We start from the raw sequence: 21,959 nt of genomic DNA, 5'->3' as shown, positions 1-21,959 counted from the left end.
GTTACTCCATGGCGAGGAAGGAGCCCCCAGCTGGATTGCGGGCTCACTCCACTCGGGCCACGGCAACGACAACTGCCCTGGGCCGCGGTGTCCCCCTGCAGGACATTTGCCAGGCAGCTACGTGGGCCTCGCTGCACACGTTCGCAAGACACTACTGCCTGGACAGTCAAGTCCGGAGGGATGGCTTCTTTGGCCGTTCCGTCCTTCAGGACTTTCTGGTGTGATATTGGTTCGCAGACTCACCACCGGGGTTGGTATTGCTGGGGTATCTATTCTAAGGTAAGGAATCTATCACTAACGTGTCTCTTTCAGATGCACAAGTTACTACTTGTGTAACGATATATCTGTAAGAGACATTAGTTAGTGATAGATTCCTTACCGCCCACCCATCCTCCCCGTTCTGCGAACCGATATCTAGGGTTAAGGTCATCCCCTTTCAGGGCCCTAGTTTCATGGCACCAGTGTTAGTTCTATCATGGCTCTGCGTATCTGGCGCGGAAAAGCTGTGTTATCAGAACTGACGTCAGCGCGCATGGGCGCCGTCTAAGTACTCCGACGACGTCATCCCGGCGCTCACGACGCCGACGACGGACGCGGAGCCGCAGACGACGCCTACCGGCGCGCAGGGGTATTGCTACGCAAAAGTTTCCGGATCCAGTCTGACGCCCGGGGATATTCTAAGGTAAGGAATCTATCACTAACTAATGTCTCTTACAGATATATCGTTACACAAGTAGTAACTTGTGCATTACTCCGCAAGTCGGAACAACGACTTGCGGAGGGGGGCGCTAGATGTTAGAGTAGTATAATTTAGTATTCTAACTTTCAGTCTGTGAGGACAATAGGGAAGGTGTTTGGATTTTAAATCCAACACCTTCCCCCCTACTCACTCCCCCCACCTCCGCAAGTCGTTGTTCCAACTTGCGGAGTAATGGTATGTGGAATCACAACACGGTCGTTGTAACAACCGCGTTGTGATTCCCTGCGGGGACAAAGATTTGTGGTAAACGTTGTTTACTATTTGGTACTGCTGTTAATGACTGTTTTGACTGTGTGATTTACTCTGTGATACATACATCTGACTCCTGCTTTTTGACACAGTGAGCAGATGACACATCTATGGTGGCCCTTTACTTGTGGTAAATTCCACATGGGTGTAATGATCCTTCTGTCAGTGCATGTGTTCGGGATGTAAGCATGCACCAGCGCTCCTTACTGATATTTTTCTTTTATTTATTAACTTCTATTTTCAAAACAAACAGCATAATAGAGTCTCTAGTTTTTCATAGCATACTTGAGATATATATATATATATTCTTTCTGACATCTTAATTTTTAGGTCTCTACTGGAGGTGGCTTTAGCTGCCTATAAGCAGAATATTTTCTCCAGTACATTAAATATATTTAGAGTGGGCTTTGTGTCAGCTTCTTGCTCGTGATTGAACAGCTTTGTTGTACATTCTGGTTGCCTGCTCTTGATTTGATCACTTTCCTCTCTACTCTTGTGATTGTCACCACACCCTAGAGCATTTCGATTGTATCCTTCCACTACATACTTGGGGACTCCTCTTTTGTTTGTTAACTTATCCTTGAGCACTCAGTAGAGTCCCTGTGCTTCCCTGCTTCCCCTACACCCTGTTTGGTCCTCTGTATCCTCCTTCAGCACCCGCACTCTAGTTTCCCCCTCCCAATTCAGTTTCTTTTTTGTTTTAAATACATGACGCCTACAACTACATAATGCTATTATTATATTATTTTTTTCTTCCAGCAGCTACAGTCTTATTTTTTGTTATTGACTTTATTTTAATGAATCTTTGTAACAGGGTTGTCCGCCAAGTTAGAGCGTGAAATAAAAAATGTCTGCCATGTGCACGCATGCGTTATGATCCATGCGCTCACGTGCCTCAAGTTAAACTTGAGCATGCATCACAGTGCATGAAGGTGCTTTTGCGGCCATCTTGGAATATTTATTCTTTAACAGAAAAAAAATTGCTGCAAATTAGTGAACATGCTTCTTAATGCTTATTCAATGCTGTGATTGACAATAAGCGGAAGAAAACTCAATACCTCATACTATTAGGGTTAGGACCCTTTTGCTTTGCTAATGCTTTTCCCTGGAAATTCGAATAAGAAAAGCCATTGCATACTGTCTCTTCACAAATGTTACAGTTCAATATGGCTTCTCATCATGTATCGAGTAGACCTTTTTAGAGAGTTGGCACAATTCCTTTCACAGTAATAAATCCATATTTATTGGGCTTCGACTCAAAGGTTTTTGAGAACTCCCAAAACCTACATCACTGAAGGTACTTCCTTATGGTGCTTTTATTTCCTAAGCAACAAATGTGCTTGATCGTACTTTATCTCCAGAATGAGCTCATATTTTCTGGTTTGATGTATTGTTAATCATTTTAACTGACAGCCATTTTCTGTGTATAAACAAAGATCTGTTATTTGAAATAGAAACAATTATGACTGGATATTGGAGTTTATTGTTGATTTGTGCTTTACTGTATCTAAGTTCCAGACCTACTGCAGCCTCTAAGACCAAGCCTTGACTGTTCCACTCATTTCCCATAGTGAGTAAAGTATCATAAGGGAGTAACTTTGTTATACAGTTGGATTGCAAGAGAGTACCTGAAGCCCTGGGAGATCAGTGGCAAATAATAGGATCCCCGACAGATACAGCCCCGTAACTACTGACTACCCCAAGACGTTTGGTGGGGGTATGGGACAGACCAACTCTGTGTGTGTCACTCTCTCTCTGTCTCTCTCTCTGTCTCTCTCTCTCTGTCTCTCTCTCTCTCTCTCTCTCTCTGTGTCTCTCTCTCTGTGTCTCTCTCTCTGTGTCTCTCTCTCTGTGTCTCTCTCTCTGTGTCTCTGTCTCTGTGTCTCTGTCTCTGTGTCTCTGTCTCTGTGTCTCTGTCTCTGTCTCTCTCTCCCTCTCTCTCTCCCCCTCCCCTACCCTCTTGTAAAGACCAACTGTGTGTGTGTGTCCCTCTCTCCCCCTCTCCCTCTCTCTCCCTGCCTCTCTCTCCCTCTCGCCCCCTTTTAAAGAGCGGCTTGTCACCCGGGGGCGTCTCCAGGCGCTTGGTCCTAACGTTCTTGATTAAAGACCCATGCCTTGAGTCTTTTCCTGAATTCATCAAGTGACGGGCGGGTCTGCTGGGGGAGGTCATTCAGGACTTGGTTGTGAAGTTGGAGAAAGACCGACCGCTGCATCGGCTCTAGCGGATGCGTGGGGTGTGGGCTAGGGCGAGGGTGGAAGAGCGGAACTCCCTGGTGGGTCGATGGAATGTCAGGCAGTGGCAGTGGTCCGGAGTTGTAGAGGACTTTGTAGGAGTGTCAGGGGCATCCACAGTGACGGGTGCAGCCAGTGAATGTTCCACTGGATCAGGACAAGTGCACGCCTTTGGGACACTTATTGTAAGGCGTAGGGGGGCTCCTGGAGATCTCAGTAGACTCCCACCAGTATTTACAGTATGTGTTGCCTTGTTTTCTCTTTGGTCTTAAGCAGATACCAACGGCAGGCCTCAGACCATCAAAGATCTGTTTTGTGCATGGTTCCCTTTGCAATTTGTTTTCATTTACAGCAGCAGGCCTCTTTTTTTAAACTTTGATTACGATTTCGTATATTCGGATGTGTTATGTGTTTTTATCCACACAGGTCCTATATACAGCTTTCCACGGCGAAGCCTTCTCAACTGCATCATTTCTGCCTGTCATTAGAGGATTTGTAGAATATATTCCTTGGTATGCATGTTCACATATTTGTAACTGTCCTTAAGATTTCTAATGTCTTAGATTCTCCTTTAAAAGCCCTACCTGTGGCCCATGAGTCGGCCACTGGTAGGGCCGACTGAGAAGAAGGGACATGTCTTTGACTTAGTTTGGTTCCTTGGTAGGACATCCTGGTTTGCCGCTGAGATGGATCACTGAACAACAACCAGGGTTTGGACTCTTATACAGTAGGGCGGAGCCACAATCAATACCAAACCAAAAGAAATGCCACTACTGCTTCTAGCTTCGACCTTATTTATAACATAGCTACATAGACTTAAACACACATGACCATTGAATTGATTATAATCTCAGTTTTTATATTTTAACAAAGCTTTTTTTCAAGAATTCATTTCACAAAATTATTCAATTCATACTTTATACATTACAAAATACAATACAAAAAAGACCCCACATCCTCATTATTAAACATCTCACATGCAAAACTCATTCAAAATGACAGTCAGATTTTTGGCTGAGATGGATCACAGCACTGATCAGATCTTGTGCTTAGTATTCTTATCCCTAATCTTGCTGCCTTCTTATCCAATTTGGCTTGGTGTAGATGTGCAAAAAAGTTAACTGCACGTTGTATTATAAAAGTAGCTTCTTCGTTCTTGTTGCAAATGGCCAGATACATTGGGACCAGCATGTCTCACCAGGCTACGCTAGCCTCTCACTCCAGCCTAGATATTATATCAGTGCACAAGTCTTGGTACCCAGGGATTTTTGAGGAAATCTAACACTAACAGTAAAAACCAGAGCATCACTGCTGATGGTAAAATTTTGTAACTCAAAGGTGGTCTAGAAACTGGTACCTTAAATGTTTGACGGTTGACCAGATTACACAACAGCCACCAGAAAACCTTTTGCTGGGTAGTGGATTACGATGTCACAATGGCTGTCATAATTTCTCATGAAGTAGGGCCCTGCAGGCTGGGGTATAAAAGTATTATATCTTTATGGCACTCTTGCACTCCATGTTCTTTGTGCAATTGCTCAGGTTGATCGTGTACACTGAGGACTTGTGCACCCCACATACCACGCCATCATTGTTCCGTTTGTATTATCACTCACTCAGAGAATCATGCCTAGCTAGAGCATGCCTACCCTCAGTCACAGCCACTTTGACAAAGCAAAACTCCAAACATAAGATACCAACCAAATGATCTCCTGGTCAGTCTCTGCTGCTGTCCCACTGGTAATCACATGGATATTGTTAGAGCCCTTTTGTCTTCTGGTCTCTTCCATAACAGCAGCTTCATTCCTCCCTTTACTGTAGAGTGCTAATAGGAGAGGGCGCCTTTTCCATGGCTCTCCGTGGTTATTCTCCATCGTCTTCGCTGTATTGTAAACTTGTGCATGGAAAATATTTCTGTCTGTGCTCTAGATACCTCAGGTAATCTAGTAGACACGTTGAGGCTTCTTCTTTGTTTGTGTATCCATCGTCTTTTTGTCTATGATATTGGATATATATATCCCACTAAAAAATATTATTGTAGAAATGTTATTCCTAACAAAAACACCCTTTTTTGGGTTCACATATACAGCTGTCTGTTGTTGAAAGACCTATTGTGGACTATCAAAAAAGAGTCAGTCCATTGCTTACTATTGGTTGGCTAGTTTGTCCCTCTAATGAGCTTACTTCTTCTTCGATGTCTTTCCTTCTTATTGTATTAGTCCCTCAACTGGAGCAAAGCATCTGTACCATGCTTTTGATTCGATGACTTCCACTGATTACATTCATGGAACTTTTTAGGTCTCGCCTGAGCCAGCGCGCATGCGTTGTCTGCAAGGCTTTTAGTAAGGACTTTAAACTCTGAACACATGCTCGTGCGTGTGTTTCTTTTTTTGCTCACCCGCTATTGACCTTTGCGTGCGTCTTTCTTAGAAAGACAGCACGCAATGTCCTGCCTTCTCTCTCCCCTGGCCTAGGGAGCTCGAGAGCGAGCATCGGCGCAATCTGTTTCCAATTACCGCGCCCGCGTCTCACGTTCACGGTATTTGGAAACAGATCGCGCTGGCCAGAAGACTAGCTTTAGTAAAAGAGGCTTGCAGTCAGTGTATAATCGTTGACATCAGCGTTTGTTTTTCCCCTTCTCCAACACTCTTATTCGCTCTCTCTTACATGACTGCGTGAATGAGTGCCCTTTGTTGTCTGCCAGAGCGTGCAGTGTAAGTGCTGTAGGCTTTAGTTTAGTATGTCAAAATAAAAGGCATAATTGCTAAATATGCAAGGTGTCGCGCCACAGAGCTTCAAGGCGCTGCTCTACAGCTATAAGGCCTCAAAATGTCAAAGTCAGAAAGGCTTGCACAGCTAACACCACAAGGCCTTGGTGTGGGGAGTCCTGCTCTGGCTTCGGGACTTTACCTCCAGATCACTGGTCACTTCCCGCCAGGGATCACAGAAACTTGTGTCCCCAATGCTGCACCCACACGAGCAAAAGCACACATTGCCCAACAGGAATGCTCTTTGGGCTGGGCGTTCTGCTGGCACAGCTGGATTCCGGGGCGCAGGGCATCTGCTTTTAGCCCCGTTTAGCCACGGCCCAGCTCCAGCCTGTCTAATGGGCTGGCTGTTTGTCTTCACCACCGGGTGAAAGGATGTGGGCCTCGGTGGGATTGTGACAAAAATGCCACTGTTGTCTTTAACTCCACTCTGAACACTGCAGCTTAATTGATGATTTTTACACATGGACGGTAAGAAAAGAAAACATTCCCAAAAGTTCACCTTCAATTAAAGTCCTAGTTAGAGAAAAAAGTACTTGCGCATAGCCCAAACCTCACAAAAGCAGAGAGGGAAGGCAGGCACCTTTTATCTGAACCCTCTGTAAAAGTTTTCATTAAAAACAAGCATTGACACAGCCAATAGGTCTCGCCTTTGGGACCTTGTAAGAAAAGAAAAAAAAAACAGAAGTATAAGACTACACGTTTACATTTACTTCGTATTTAGGATGCAGTAAATGTAAACATGAAGTTTTACACTTCAGTTTTTTTTTTTTTTACTTACAAGGTCCCAAAGGCGAGACCTATTGGCTATGCCAATGCTGGTTTCTTTTCTTTCAGCACTCCTTGAAAGTGAATGTGCCTTCTTGCTGTCCTTTTTGTGATGCTTCCCTTCACACCTGCCACACTGCATGTTCTGTGTTGCTTTGTCATCCCTATACCTCAGCTTGTCCAATGCTTTCCCCACGCCTCCCTGGCTTTTTTGTTACTCTCTTGAATATATTCCCTTGTCAAGCCTCAAGTACCCCTGCTGCTCCTCTCCCTACTTCTAGTTTCTTCTTTTCTTCTCCCACACGTGCGGTGACGTATCCCATTTGCGCTCCTCTGTTGCTCTTGTGGTGGTCGTAAAAAAAAAGGTTATTTTTACATATATGGCATTTGCTACGGTGACACTCCTTTTTCCAAATGTGTTTTTGCCCACATTTAAATTGTGTTTTAAGTTTACTGCTCCACGTTTGGCTTTTGCCGTCGTGGAGAATTAAATTTTAAAAAAAATGGTTGATGCCTCTTTGTGTATGTGCCCACATGGGTGGTGAAGAATGTATGTGTATAGGTGATCTCGCAGGGTGCATGCATTCTAAACTTAGTTTTTTTCCTTTTTGCGGATGTCGAACAGAATGGGCATGAGTATTTTTAAAGCCAATTGATCAAAAAGACTGGACCTATTGACTTTGTCAGTGGTTGTTACTCTTCCAACCAATGAGACAAGCACATTTATAATTTGGTAGGCAGTCAATCATGTCAGTTGAAATGAGGGATGGGGCTTTTCCGGTCCTTCTTGCTACGCTCCGAGATACTTTTCTGCAAGTTGAATATACTAGCCCAATTTCTTTCAGCACATATACTACCTGCGCATGGGCAATTGTTGAAACTGGAATTTCTGTTGAAAAGATTTACTATATTCATAGCATCGTTTATAAATAAAGTGCTTGACAATTCACTTTATGAATGAGAACATGCCCTCCAAACAGTACAAGAAAAATATCCACTGTATATTAAGTAATCAACCACACAAGCTGTTTCAAGAGTGAATGAATAATTTTGCTTTTTGCTTTCACTGAGTTTTCTCTTCTGATGTGGAGTTCTTATTGCAAGGCATCACATTACCATTAAGCTCCGGGTATTTTCCCTTCTAGGTTGGAACAAGACATCAAAAAATTAAAGGCAGACCTGCAGGCAAGCAGACAAATCGAACAGGAGCTTCGAAGTCAAATCAGTTTGCTGGGCAGCACAGAGAGGGGAATCCGTTCAGAAATGGGACAGCTCCGCCAAGAAAACGAACTGTTGCAAAATAAGTATGTATAATGCAGTTGATCGACTGTGAACCATGTTAGACGGGTGTAGCGGGAGGGCTAGTGGGAGGGTTGAATTGTAGTAATAATTTGTAACCCTGTCTACTAAACTCACTCTATGTATACTGTAATATTTCTGAAGCATTTTTTTTGTGATTAATAAAAATAATTTTTGTTTAAAAAAAAAAGTATGTATAATGCAAAATTAAATGTTAACATTTCACACTTTGATTATTAATTTATGGTTGTAACAAGCAGTATATTTAGAACAGATAATCTTTTAATGAAAACCAAAAAATCTTTGAATAGAGTTTTCTGTATTTTTTCCAAGCATATCATCTTTCTTTATAATGCTCAGTTTGTACTAAATGTTTAGATTGTGTTTGGTGCAGTTATAGATTATGTTCAGGTGTACCTTAGCCAGATATTGGGGTTACAAAGAAATGTTTCTTAGTGTATGCACCTATTTTGCAAACTGGGTTTCTCAACTGAGATCAGAACATTTTATTTTAGTATTTTTATAGAACATATGGTGAAGACGTAGTGTGAAAATAATGCAGTTTGACAGAAAAAGGTGTTCAGCAAATGTATATCTCACATTAGAAGATGATCAAATCATTAAGAGATAATCCATATATTATTATGTGGTAGTTGAAGATAATCAATCCGCACTTGATCTGGGTATATAGTGCAAATGATGAAACTACACCAGTGTTGTCACCTATCCAGCATTTGTAAAAAAGCATTCTGATGCTCATTTGCGGGTTGTTAGGATATGAGAAATTAAAGATTGTCAGGTTGCTTTGTTAAATGTCAGCCATATAGTTAAGGCGGAACAGAGACTGTAAATAAAGGAAAGCAGGAGGAGGAAAGAAAAGGAATGACACCACTGTTGAAGTAAAGTAGGAATTATTGATCTGTTGGAGGTTTCTATCCACATTGTTAAGGTATCCTGTTTATTTGCTTGTTTGAGATTATTAGAGAGTTAGTGCAGATGTTAAATTAATAAAGCTAGCTCTTCTGAAAATGAAGCTAGTCTCACAACTTCCTTCCTGGAATATCTCTGAAATGTGGCATATGTAGATGATTAGTTACATCTTTGTGCATAACATATCCATGCCCACCAAGATTGGTAAGATAATTGATGTATTTGAGGCTGCAAAGAATAGATTTTGAGGCAAAAGCAAGAAGAGGTGACCCAGAAGTTGCAAGTAAATCATATTCTTCGCTATGTAAGGGGAGTTTGAAAAAGTCTCCACGCATGCTCAGACTGGTCTAATTGTAATATGGAATTTAAATACCTCCTTTGTTTTGCTTTACATCGCTTCCAGGGGGACTTCACTTTGTCAAAATGGAATGTCATGCGGAGTTGTTTTTATTGAGCAGTGCAACAACTTCAAGAGATCTTGAATCTGCAAAGCCTATTTTTAACTTTTAACAAGAGACTAGAAGGTCCAGTAGGTTAACTTGTTTCTATAATTCACAGTTTAAACCATAGAAGAATCTTTAGGCTACAGTTTTCTTAGGGCTGTCTGTTGGCTGTCAACTTACTGAGGGGTATAAATACTGAGATCTACTTCTCTGCAGACCCAGCCATCGAGGCTATAGCCCCAGAGCCTAGCCTAAGTGTTGCACCCAACCCAATGCACACAGCCAACCCCTGCTGCATACTCTTTGGCCACAGGCCCTGCACCTCATACCTCATCTTCCACAGGCCATCAACGCCTGCTGCATACTTCCATAAGATTTTTTTTATATATAATTCAGTCTGTCAACAGAATTAATATGCATTGTGAGAGTAGATTTTTGATGTGTTTTTTTTTGTTTAAACATACGTTAAGGACTTATTACTAAAGCTAACCCTAACTTTATTTTATTACAGGGTTTGTGAATCCCAACAGGGTCCAGGATTCGCCAATATAGTTCAGATTTACCCTGCCCACTTATTTTCTCTCTCAGCAGAGTACTTTGTGCAGTTTATACGGCAGCCCTTGAAAAATGCAGTATTAAAACCTCTTCTTAAGACAACTTCTTTTAGGACCTTCTGACCTCAACAATTTTTGATTTGTGTCACTTACACTCTTATATTTCTACGGCGTTAGAGAAATTAGTTTTCCGCGGACTATTGAATCTTGTTGAGGCAAAGCTGATTCTTGATTCCAGCAGAAGCATTGTACAGGTAGTGGTGTTATCGGTCCTGTATGACTTTCATACACACATGAATGCCAAGGATCCAGGGGCCTTGGTGTTCCAGGCTCTCTTCTACCTTTGAGACCATGGACCATGAGATCCTGGTTATGAGACTCAGACATTGGCATAAAAGGATATTGGACTGTCATGGTTTATAAATGTTTCGACTAGTTCCTAGGAAAAAGTCTTGATCTTGCCTTTTTGGTCTGAGTCTAAAACCCTTAGTTGTAGAGAATCCCAGGGATCCAATTTGTCATCATTACTTTTTCACATTTGTGTGAGATCCCTTGTCAATGTTTCATCAAATGGGTACCAAATACTGTAATGTAAGCTGATGGTGCACATTTTCTCTGTGATCTTTTTGCCTTGGTTGAAACTGTTCAGCACTGTAGGTCTTTGCTGTCAGATAGTCTTCCTGCCCATCACTAGTGGTTGTTAAAACACTTTTTAAAACAGATCCCAAAAGACTGGGATTCTCTTAACTTCACCAAAGATCCAGGCACAGGACCTACTTTGGCCTGCTGTACTTGGTCCCCCTCCCAAGCCATCTGACAAAATTCGAAAATTGGGCCTTTATTTGAACTCTGTCTTAGTTTTTGAATCGGATGGTTTATATGTTGACAAAACCTGTTTTGCCCACCTGAGAACCCTAACAAAACTATTGCCTATCCAATACACCTCACAAAAAATCCCAGTGGTCAACTCACTGTTCAGTCCTGTATCGACTATAGGAATATTAACTGCTCCCTAGAGGCTGGTTGCACGCACGCAGCTTATAAAAACCCTGCCTGGCTTGTAGCTAGCCTTAAAGGTTTGGCTCAGTCTCCTCAAGGTAAAGCGAACTATGTTGGCTTTCGTGTAATAAACGAGTTATATTTTAAGCCATTACCACAGGGTGACTCACACAAACATATCCGAATTTCTGCCTGATAACCAACGAGATACCTTCTCTTTCGCAGTTATGAAAACTTTAAACTCTCCCGAGAGAGAGAGAGAGCTCCCTTGTCCAATGATGTGCCTCTATTTTTGGATTGCTGATCATCCATGCAATTGGGGATCTGCAATGTGTCCACGCATTGATGGTCCTGATATTTCTAAAATTCAACCTGTTCGTACCTTGACAAGAACAGTTTTAAGCACTATTTTCTCAAACTACTGAGCAGAGTTACAGCGACCAAGCCTAGGCATTTCTATGTGTAAAGTTCTGCACATGTGCCAAGATTGGTGTAATTCTGTATCGAGGAGCAAGAATCCTATGAGAGGCAAAATGGGAAATGTTGCTTTACGGACATTGCAGTCTCTCCTAATACCCCCAAACGAATCCTTCCCCAGCACCTTTTTATTATATCTTATTAATCGATAGATTACAAGTTACCTTGTGATATGGTCCAATATTGCCCTGGAGGCATCATGGGGATGTTACTCCATTAAGCTGAAGACTGAGGGATTTGTTTGTTATGGGATCGCTAAGATGGCAAAATAGGACCACATTGCCCATTTTTTATTTTATGTGTTTATGGTCGGGTTAGCTAGCTTGAAAACTTTGCTTTCATCAAAGCGCATCTAAGAATGGTCACTGATTGGACTTGGAATGTTCAAGGTTTGTTTACCTTTCACAAACAATTGGTTGATAAAACCGAGGACAGTGTTGAGGGCCAATGGATTTATGTGATTCCAACATTTTCTGCATAAATATGAATTTGGTACATAATTTGCAGATTTCACACAAAAAGAGCTTCTAGTTCAAACGGCTAAAAATTATACTGGCAAAGAATGTGCTGCATTTTGTGCTGCATAATTTGGATATCCTGGTCATATAATTGTGCCCTCCATGCTGCTTACTCCCAAGTCATAAATATATCTAAAACATTTTTAGCCAAGGTTTCTTCAAGGGTGCTGCTGTATCAATAGATAGTCACTGCAATCTAACACCTAAAAAAACGTCTGCAGTGGCTCAGTAAAGCTACTGATACAACCTTAATTCCCATCCATACCGTGAAATATGAAACCTTAAGTGAAGATGAGATTTGGTGAGAGTTTGCTTGAGTGTGAGTTTTATTATGTTTGCGCCCGAAACTAAATCACTTGGTAACTTGTTAGTTTGAGACTGTAGCTATTGTTAGTAAATAAAAATGTGACATTGAAGATTTATTATTCCTATCATGTGACATCTACATTTTTAAATGATTATTTCGTGACACTGAATTTGTGCTTGGCATTTGATGGTGGTATTTACCTTATTTTCCTTCTTAAAGTGTCAATCCATCATTGTGTCAACATAAATCACAGTATCAGTGACCACATGTATGTAATTTGGTATGTTTTGCGAAATCCTGTGTGAGGTTATAAAGCCCATTGGAGGAGTTTAGTTTACCTCATTACTTTAACTAGTATCCTTTCTGGCAAAGTGTTCTGGATTGGGTCACTACTCCTCCATTGCCCTCTGCTAACGATAGCTATTGTTTTCATTGAATTTCAAGGTTTTTTTAATTTATTTTTTTATTTTGATGATCTCCCAAATACTGCTGAGCCTGCTGTACACTACTACAACAAAGTGCACCATTTACTAGGCACAGGTTGTTGACTGAGCCGCACTATGCACTTAGTCCTTCTTCCTCTGTAGACTCGACACATGACATTCTGCTGTGTGTTTTACTGTCTTTAAATTCACTGTACCAAGCTTTCGTCCATGTGTTGCGATATAGGGTACCAGATGTGGCCTTGGGTCATGCCTTGCACCAAGTCTATGCCGCCATGCCTACTGTACAGAGCCTTGGGTCATATTTGATCGCCCATCGGTGCAGGGCTTTTGGCCACGCTTCGCGGCCAATGCGGGCTGTGTGTGCCCTACCCCTTCTTGTCAGTATTCATTTCATTTCTTTTTTAATTGAAACTGGTAACTTGAGTTTTTGAACAGCAGTGGCTTCTGAGTCTTGCTGCTGTTTCAAGATCAATAGAATTCCCTTTAAAATGAAGAGCATCTTCAAAATGGTTAAAAAATTGCAATTATTTTAAGGAAGTCGTTCTCACCTTAATCCACAGTGTGTAGTAGCTTTAAAATTAAGTATCACCTCCCCATACCACAACTGCTTTAACGGAAGATCCAGCAGAGTGTGGGGGGATTACAACACTGCACCCCCCCACCCTTTCAATAAAAAGCTTTGGTGCTTGAAGGAGCTCTGCTGTCCAGCAGCTAGAACTTATATGGGAAATTTGGTGAAGCTCCTGAGCTGCCTTAATTGATCCAATAATGCTGCTGGACACTCAGCTTGAATGACTGAAAATTCATTACCAACCCTGGATACTCGTGATGCCCGTCACAGAGCTCTTGTTTTAGTCTTCTTCAGGAGTTTTACTTAGCCTTCTTCTAATGATGTAGTATCTTTCTGCTGAAGCTGCCTAGTAGACTGTGCCTTGTCGTTTTCCAATTCATGCACCTGCCCCTCGGCCAGTATTAGTTGCATAATATACATGCGCACATTCAGCTGTTGAGTGTGTCTCATCCCAGTTAATGCATTTCAATTTCTTTGCAGATTACACAGTGCAGTTCAAATGAAACAAAAAGACAAGCAGACCATCAGTCAATTAGAGAAAAAACTGAAAGCTGAACAAGAAGCGCGAGCATTTGTAGAAAAACAACTTCTAGAAGAAAAAAAAAGAAAGAAATTGGAAGACGCCACTAATGCTCGTGCAGTTGCAATAGCTGCTGCATCAAGGTATAAAACACATCTTTTAAAAAAAGTCTTTATTTATGTGAATAATATATCTTGTCCTCCTGCCATGCAGTGTCTAACAGTTCCACATAAACTCAAGAAGTCCAAGAAGCATCTGAGCCTTGTCAGTGACTTGTTGTTTGAGTCTTTCTTTTGAAGTGAAATTTGGACCTAGATGTGGATATAACTCCTTCACGTAAAGTGAATCACCCGCACGAGGCATGCCAACACACTTTAGAGTGACTCACTCCATAACACAAAATATCAGTATGAAGTATAGCAAATATTGTGCTCCCTGAAAAAATGTAAATGTGCAAATGCACAACTACATTTGCATTTGTTAAGGTATCGTGGGCATTTTCAGCTTTCTCTTCCTTTAACAGGAAATGTCCAGGTGGATGGTTATCCGGAAGGATTTTTCATTGTAAAGTGTTCTTAGAGTGCAAGTCTTGTTATTTTTTCTTTGTGAAACCATAAATACTTCCTTGATAAAAATAGCTGTGATGCAAATATGTTTTTTTATGTACACATACTTATTTTCGATTTGTTTGCCTTCTGATTTCTCCATTGATGAATATATATTGTGTGATTATGAAATCAGTTCACAGAGGTTGAATGTACTTTTATTGACAAAGACACTATTGGAAAACGTTTATGCCGGTCCTTTATCCATGAGCCTTTCTGCCGAAAGATCAAGTCAGGATCAGGTGTGTGACTCATGCTGCTCTTCTAAGCCACTTAAAAGAGATGACCAGACTTTGTTCTACTTTCTCCTTCTGAGGCCTGACTGAGACTCCATCAATGTTGTGTAATCCTGCAGATGAACGCCTATCATTTCTGCTCTCTGTATATCTTTGCAGGGAACTGCTCTTTGATAAAATCTTCCCGTCAGTGTTGTAGAGTCCTTTTATGCTGGTACCTCTTCTCGAAACCTTTTTCACATGGACTCGCACCATAGACATGGAGATGATCGAGCAGTAGCAGCACCCCCCCCCCCCCCCGTGCCTTGAGACCCTCACGGTGAGTAGTGCCCTCTACAAATGTACTGATTGATTGATCAACACTTTAGTCTTCGATATTGTGAGCCAGGCTGCCAAAGTAAAGAGCCTTTACAAGTATCCTTCCCAGTCAAAATAATGTCGACTAAGAATACAGACAAAGCAATACAAAAGGGGATGATGGACGGAGCATTTGAGCAAATCAAACACTCACCCCCAGTCAACTGATCTGGGTTTAACCCCTTCGAGGCTAATGACGAGCTGGCCTCGTCATGGCGCTTACCTGCCGTGCGCGGATGACAAGGCCAGCTCGTCATAAAACAATGAAAAAGAATAAAACTCAGCGCAGGACGGGAAAACGCCTAGCAGCCATGGGGTTAATCCATCACCATTCTTTAGCTCACTCAGCCACCACAGTCTGACCCTGTGCCTCATGGGAACAGTCCAGCCCGAACTGCCAAGCCATGTCTTCCCTGGACCGGAAACAAGTATCCTGGGACCGGTTTCGGATTCATAATCCTCATCAGCCAGGCTATCTTGAATCCAGTGACCAAGTGAGGAAGGGACTCACGTCTGAGCATACCCTGCCAACTTAGGGCGAACAAAGCAATAAAAAAGGGGATGATGGACGGAGCATTTTAGCAAATCAAACCCTCACCCCCCAGTCAACTGATCTGGGTTTAATCCATCACCATTCTTTAGCTCACTCAGCCACCCTAGTTCAGACATGGCCATATGCAAATCAGTCTGACCCTGTGCCTCATAGGAACAGTCCAGCCCGAACTGCCAAGCCATGTCTTCCCTGGACCGGAAACAAACATCCTGGGACCGGTTTCAGATTCATAATCCTCATCAGCCAGGCTATCTTGAATCCAGTGGTCAAAAATACGATGGATTTAGGCCCAGATCTCTGTACTGGGGTGAATGTATGACATTGTTCTGCATTCTGTCCATCAACTGTGGTTTTTGCATTTGTCACCCCGAGGGGGATGGGTATGCTCAGACGTTAGTCCCATGCTCTCCACACCACTGGATTCAAGCAAGCCGGGCTGAAGACGGCTGGAATGCCAGAAACCGGTCCTCTGAAGCTTGTTTCCGGGCCAGGGAAGGCATGGCTTGGCAGTTCGGACTGGACTGTTCCCATGAGGCACAGGGTCAGACTGATTTGCATATGGCCATGTCTGAACTGGGGTGGTGTAGAGTCCAAAAAAAAAATACGATGGATTTAGGCCCTGATCTCTGTACTGGGGTGAATGTATGACATTGTTCTGCATTCTGTCCATCAACTGTGGTTTTTGCATGTGTCACCCCGAGGGGGATGGGTATGCTCAGACGAGAGTCCCATGCTCTCCACACCACTGGATTCAAGCAAGCCGGGCTGAAGTCGGCTGGAATGCCAGAAACCGGTCCTCGGAAGCTTGTTTCCGGTCCAGGGAAGGCATGGCTTGGCAGTTCGGGCTGGACTGTTCCCATGAGGCACAGGGTCAGACTGATTTGCATATGGCCATGTCTCAACTGAGGTGGTGTGGAGTGCAAAAAAACAATTGGATTTAGGCCCAGATCTCTGTACAGGGGTGAATGTATGACATTGTTCTGCATTCTGTCCATCAACGTCCATCAGCGTCCATGACGCACAAGGCTGTCCACCTGAGCTCACCCGGATACCTCGCTCAGAAGCTGACGATTTCTGGAGGCTCCAGAAACACTAGAGGCACAAACAATCTTTTGCTAAAGCCCCAAAAATTCCGCAAGGAAAAACCTATACACGCTCCTTCTCAGGAATGGCACCCAGGATCTGGAACTCACTTCCCCCTGAAACCAGGCTCATCTCCTCTACCATACTTTTTAAGAAAGAAGTAAAAGCTATCCTCATGGCTAAATACACTTGAATTATTACTGGGGATGATATTTAGAGACGCTGTACCATTCAGTTCTACTGATCTTTTGCATTTTTGTATGACTCGTGTTACTGACCTACCTGATTGTTTACGCTACCACTTATTTGTACTTGTATCATTATTGATGTATCTGTCTGACTATGCTCCTGCATGTACCTTCCCCACCCCAATTGTTATTTACTCACATGTTGTACCCTTCGTCTGTAAAGCGCTCTGATATCTGCAAAGATCTTGTTCGCGCTATATAAAACTTTCAAAATAAATAAATAAAATAATAAACTGTGGTTTTTAAGAATACAGACAGGCATGGGTCTAGATTGATTGGCAGTGCTGTGTAAAGGCACTCTATTTGTCACTGCTGAGAGCTTCACTGTCATAAATGTAAAGCAGAGACATCTGCATGTGTCTCATGATTTCTGAACTGATAAAGGAAATGGCACAGTGCCCAACATTCAAAATGTAAGGGTGTGAAACATTGCTGTTTCCTGATCCCATCCTAAACTCATTTGCGAAAGGTGAGCGACACACCTTACAATATTTCAAGAGTGAGGCTTACATAATGACTCTGAGTTAAGGCTGGAGCCCGCTGTGGGGATCTCTTCCTCAGTGTCTTGTGGAGCATTGCAGATTTGTCTCTCCACATAAACATATTGGTGCTGATAGTGGTTATTTCTGACCCTAACAGCCTTTATAAAGTGTTGGATCCATGTAGGAATGGTCCTCTCTAAAGCCCTCTTCTACATTTGTATGCAAGGTGGCACTTATTCCCCACATGGATGGCTGATATTAGAAATGTGAGGGTGGGCTGTCGCCCAGGGCATGTTCCTGCTGAGGTCCAACAAAGCAGGGATTGACAACCAGAGAACAGACAGCCTGATTAGGTGATTTCACATTCAGGTGATTGGGAACTTCATCTGGAATTTCTTACCTCCATGTTTGAAGGATGAGGGCACCCAGGCTTTGCTGTTGCAAACAGATGACCACGTGGCTAGTCAGAGGCCCCTAATGACTTGGAAAAGGGGGTTGGGCAAGAAGATCCCTTAGAGATGGGCTTTCCTGTATTTTTTTTCTTATACACTTCTGAATCTAGATATCCTTTCACCACCATCCCATCCCTGACTTTTGGTGACCCTTTTGTGGTGGTTCCACTTAGGCCTTGCAAGGTCTACTCATTTAGAGAGAGTCTTTCCTATATTAATTACCTCATAAACCTCTGAATCCAGAAATCCTTTCACCTCCATCCCATTCCTGACTTTTGGTGACCCTTGAATGATGGTCCTAGTTTGGCCTTGCAAAGTCAGGTTCTTCAGGAGCACACATACCAGAGAAAGGACCTCCTGCCTATGGGAAAAGGGAGAATGTGTCACTACCATTGCTCAGATGAAGTGCCTGTTTCCTAAAGAGTTAGCATTGGATCTCTTTAGCTTCCCTTCATAGAACATGGTTCTTCTGGCTGAGAGCTTTCTGCCACCAGAGCGTAGTATGAAAGCACATGACTTAAGTTGTTGGATCCTGCTTTTCCTTTTTCACACGTGCTCTTTCTTGGTGGATGATTCTGTCCTTTCAGAGCTATCTTGACGAATCCCGCAGCCAGTTTGATGCCCAGTTCTGTGCGTGGAGTTCTATAGAACATTTTTGTACAAGTTTATATCATTCTTTGCTGCTTTTTCTCTCACTCATCTTTTTTAATATATGTATATATATATTATATATATATTTTTTTGGGGGGTGTCTGTGATTTTATGTGGATTTGAAATGGGAGTCTGGCATGGGAGTAGGGTAGGGTAGGGTTGTCTTTGGTGTGAGTCCATTATTAAGGCACTCCCACCTGCTGTATGCAAACTACTATGGCAGTTTTAATTTCTCCAATAGGGGCACCAACCGCCCTAGGTTAACAGTGGGTGAATCCTTCCTTTTATGTTTCTTCTGCAGCATTGAAATGCAATTAGTTTGACATTGTTTTTCTATTTTACATGAATTAAAGTGTTGGAGAAAGCAATTTTGCACCATCATTTGAGGTGATAAATTGGATTTTAATTATTTTTATAGTTGCATTACAAATGGCACATCCTTGCGAACAGGCATCCATCTACCATAAATATGTAGTCATTACAGTAAAATATTACAGTGTTTCTTAAAATGCATGCACTAAATTGTTACTACTAGTATAAAATGTAAATGGTTTTTTATGCACATAATTACCTGCATTATAATAAGAGTCCTTCATGGAACGGTGTCTGCAGAGGAACAAAAGACATTTCATGTCCCTTGGCTCTTCAAACATTTTTTTAAAAAATTATGCCAGTCGTGAAAAGGCTTATTTTAATAGTTGTCCATTATTAACCAGTATAGTTGCCTTAAAGTAGAGTTTATGAATAATTTGTTTTAATTTGCTTCTAAGATTTGGTCAGGTATTTATTGTGAGCTGTTCCTAATTGACAGGACAGAGAGTTACCACTTGTTCTTGCAATCTATCCTCAAGTGACTGCACCCGGAAAGCAAACTTAAAATTGTTACCTAAGCCTTTAGTTAACAATGGTTTAGCAGCAGAATTTAATGTTGTCTCAGATCAATCCAATAGTTAGTATTACAACAGGAGACCTAGATTGCCTTGCTCCTTGGGCTTTCTCACAGAATACAGTTCTCCTCTATTGTGCCTTGAAGAAGGTATCCTGAAGTGCAGTATAAATTCTTAAAGTCAATTGTGTTTTTCTGTGAAAAGCATTCTGTTAAACAATACACTGCACAAAAGCACATTCCAACACGTTTTTCATTAAGTATTTATGGGTGGAATGCAGATTAGCATAATTTTATGCAAAATGGTTGAAATATGCATATTTCCATATGTTAAAATGTAGACTGAGTTAATCAAGAAGAACAAATGCTTCCGTTATGTATTTAGAGTAGGGATAACATTTGTATCATATTCTTAAATGCAGCATGCTTGTAAACTAAGTACAAGAACCTGTTTTTTTTCCACAAAGTTATGTTATCTTACCGTTGTGTTTCTCATAACAGAGGTGAATGTACTGAAACTTTAAGAGGTCGTATCCGCGATCTTGAAACTGAATGTAAGAAGTTAACAATCGACCTGAAGCTAAAAGAAGATCAGATTCGTGATCTAGAAGGAAAAGTCCAGGTAATGGGGTGGATCTCTTTAAAATCTGGTTTGTGTATTGCCATAGTTAAAGAAATTATGAAGACAAGTATTTTTGTTCATCCCTTGTTTTTGATTATTCTCGTATGTTATCAAAAATACTGCTTTAGATTACATTATGTCTAAAATACAATTATTAGGACTTTCTTGCATGCAGTGTTTTTCAGAGCTCATTTTAAATGAGACAGATTGGCATATATATATATAGCATGAGAGCTCATGTAGAGCAATGTTGTCCAACAAAGGTCTGGAATGAGAAATATTGTTAGGCATGTTGACTCTTGAGGGTTTGCCATTGAGCTCCTCTGATGGAATAAAAATCTAGCCCTGCAGTAGCAATCTTTCTCAGAGAGACTTCTAATCGCAGTTTCCTGACCATTTGAATACTTCAACATGCGTCAGACTGGGTCCAAAAAGTCTTCAGCAGTATCACAAGGGCTTGAAAATGGCTCCAGTGGCTCCGCTTCAGCGTAATTTTGGGCCAGAGCTTATGTATGCAAGCCTATATACAGGGGTATAGCTTAGTCAGTGCAATTCGGGGGAGGGGCAGGGGGATGTGAACCTCACATTTCCCAACTAAAAGTAAAAGTGGGCTGCAGGGTTGAGGGGTGAGATGACCAGGGTTGAGGATGGACTGTTTCCATGAGTTCTTATTTGCATTGGGTGTACCTATGTCCAGGGTGGCACAGTGGCTGAAAAGCATGGGTTGGAATGCTCCCCCTAGCGATTACCTCTGCTTAGACTACTTGCAAGCATACATTCCACATTTTGGGTGTTCGATTGCCATTAGTGGGCTTGGAAACCTAAAAGTGGCACAACGTTCCTAATACATGATCTGGAAAGGCAGGACTAGGAGGCTGGAGCTGGCGTTGGTTTGGCCAGATCTCTGGCTACCCGACCCTGTGGTCGGAACAAACTGCGCACTCTTCCATGCAGGGGTTTGTAGAACTTGCGCCGCTCCGTGGCTGGGATAGGGTTGGCTCGGTTAAAATCCCCCTCCATAGGCACTAAGGGCAGACTGGGAACAGTGGCCAAGTGAGAGGCGCAAGAACTTGGCCATAGTCCGGGATTCCTTAAAGCGCTGGAGCGCCATGTCTTCATTGTCTCCTAAGAGACTGGTGCCATCAAAGGGCATGTCCATGAGCGAGGCCTGGACATCACTCAAAAAACTAGATGTTCTCAGTCAGATGGTGTCTTTCCCAGCCACTGTCATGGAAATTGCTCTGCCCACCGAGTCTGTCTTATGTAAACCACATTTGATGGAGGACTTGCTAAATCTCTCCCGTGTATTACTGCTTGGGAGAAGATGGCCAGGTCCTCCTCCAGGACCTGTAATCGCATTTGCCCAACCGTTTTCCACACCGAGTGGGAATAATGGCCCAATTAGCATGCAGTGTTAACCGACTGCAATGCAAGGCTGGTGGAAGAAAAAATATTTTTGCCCCAACTGTCCAGCCTTTTGGATTCCCTGTCCGGAGGGAACACACCATGGGAAGTGGAGACTTGGACCACTAAGCTGTCTGGGCTGGGGTGGGTAGTAAGGGAGGTTGGGTCGCCCAGGGCAGGGCGGTCGCAGTTGGCGATTGTCCGGTTCACAGGAGTCCCTGTGCTGGCACCGGGATCCTTGGCACCAGTGTGGTACACCTGGAGCTTCCGGCGCAGAGCCTAAAGGACACCCCCCCCCCCCCCGCACCCCCCCCCTCCCTTCTGACCCCACAAGGCCCAAAGTCGTGCCTGAGGAGTCAGGCTGCTCAAAAAATGAGGCGAATGGTAGCATAAAATTCTTTATTTTTGAGCAGAGGTGGCTCTGTCTCCCGCAAAAGGGGGAGGGTTGGAGTCGACCAAGTTGTAGGTTCTGCAGAACGAGGCCTCGAATGCCCATGTTTCTCTGTCGCGTCGGCAGATGAAGAGGGAGAAGTCGAAGC

At 42.6% G+C, this 21,959-nt stretch overlaps 1 protein-coding gene across 2 annotated transcripts in view; it reads left to right on the top strand.

Annotated features, from left to right (window-relative positions):
• The window catches only part of MACO1 (macoilin 1), a 328,965-nt gene that overhangs the window by 229,222 nt on the left and 77,784 nt on the right, over positions 1-21,959 (top strand). For both annotated transcript variants that reach the window (XM_086957686.1, XM_086957687.1), the window contains exons 7-9: positions 7,923-8,081; positions 13,802-13,984; positions 19,896-20,016. In XM_086957686.1, the coding sequence (XP_086813812.1) occupies positions 7,923-8,081; positions 13,802-13,984; positions 19,896-20,016 (463 nt within the window). The remainder of the gene's footprint in view (positions 1-7,922; positions 8,082-13,801; positions 13,985-19,895; positions 20,017-21,959) is intronic.

Source organism: Lissotriton vulgaris, chromosome 2_1, assembly GCF_964263255.1.
Source record: "Lissotriton vulgaris chromosome 2_1, aLisVul1.2, whole genome shotgun sequence".
In the NCBI taxonomy this organism is placed as follows: Eukaryota; Metazoa; Chordata; class Amphibia; order Caudata; family Salamandridae; genus Lissotriton; species Lissotriton vulgaris.
This window is presented reverse-complemented; position numbering and strand designations above follow the sequence as displayed.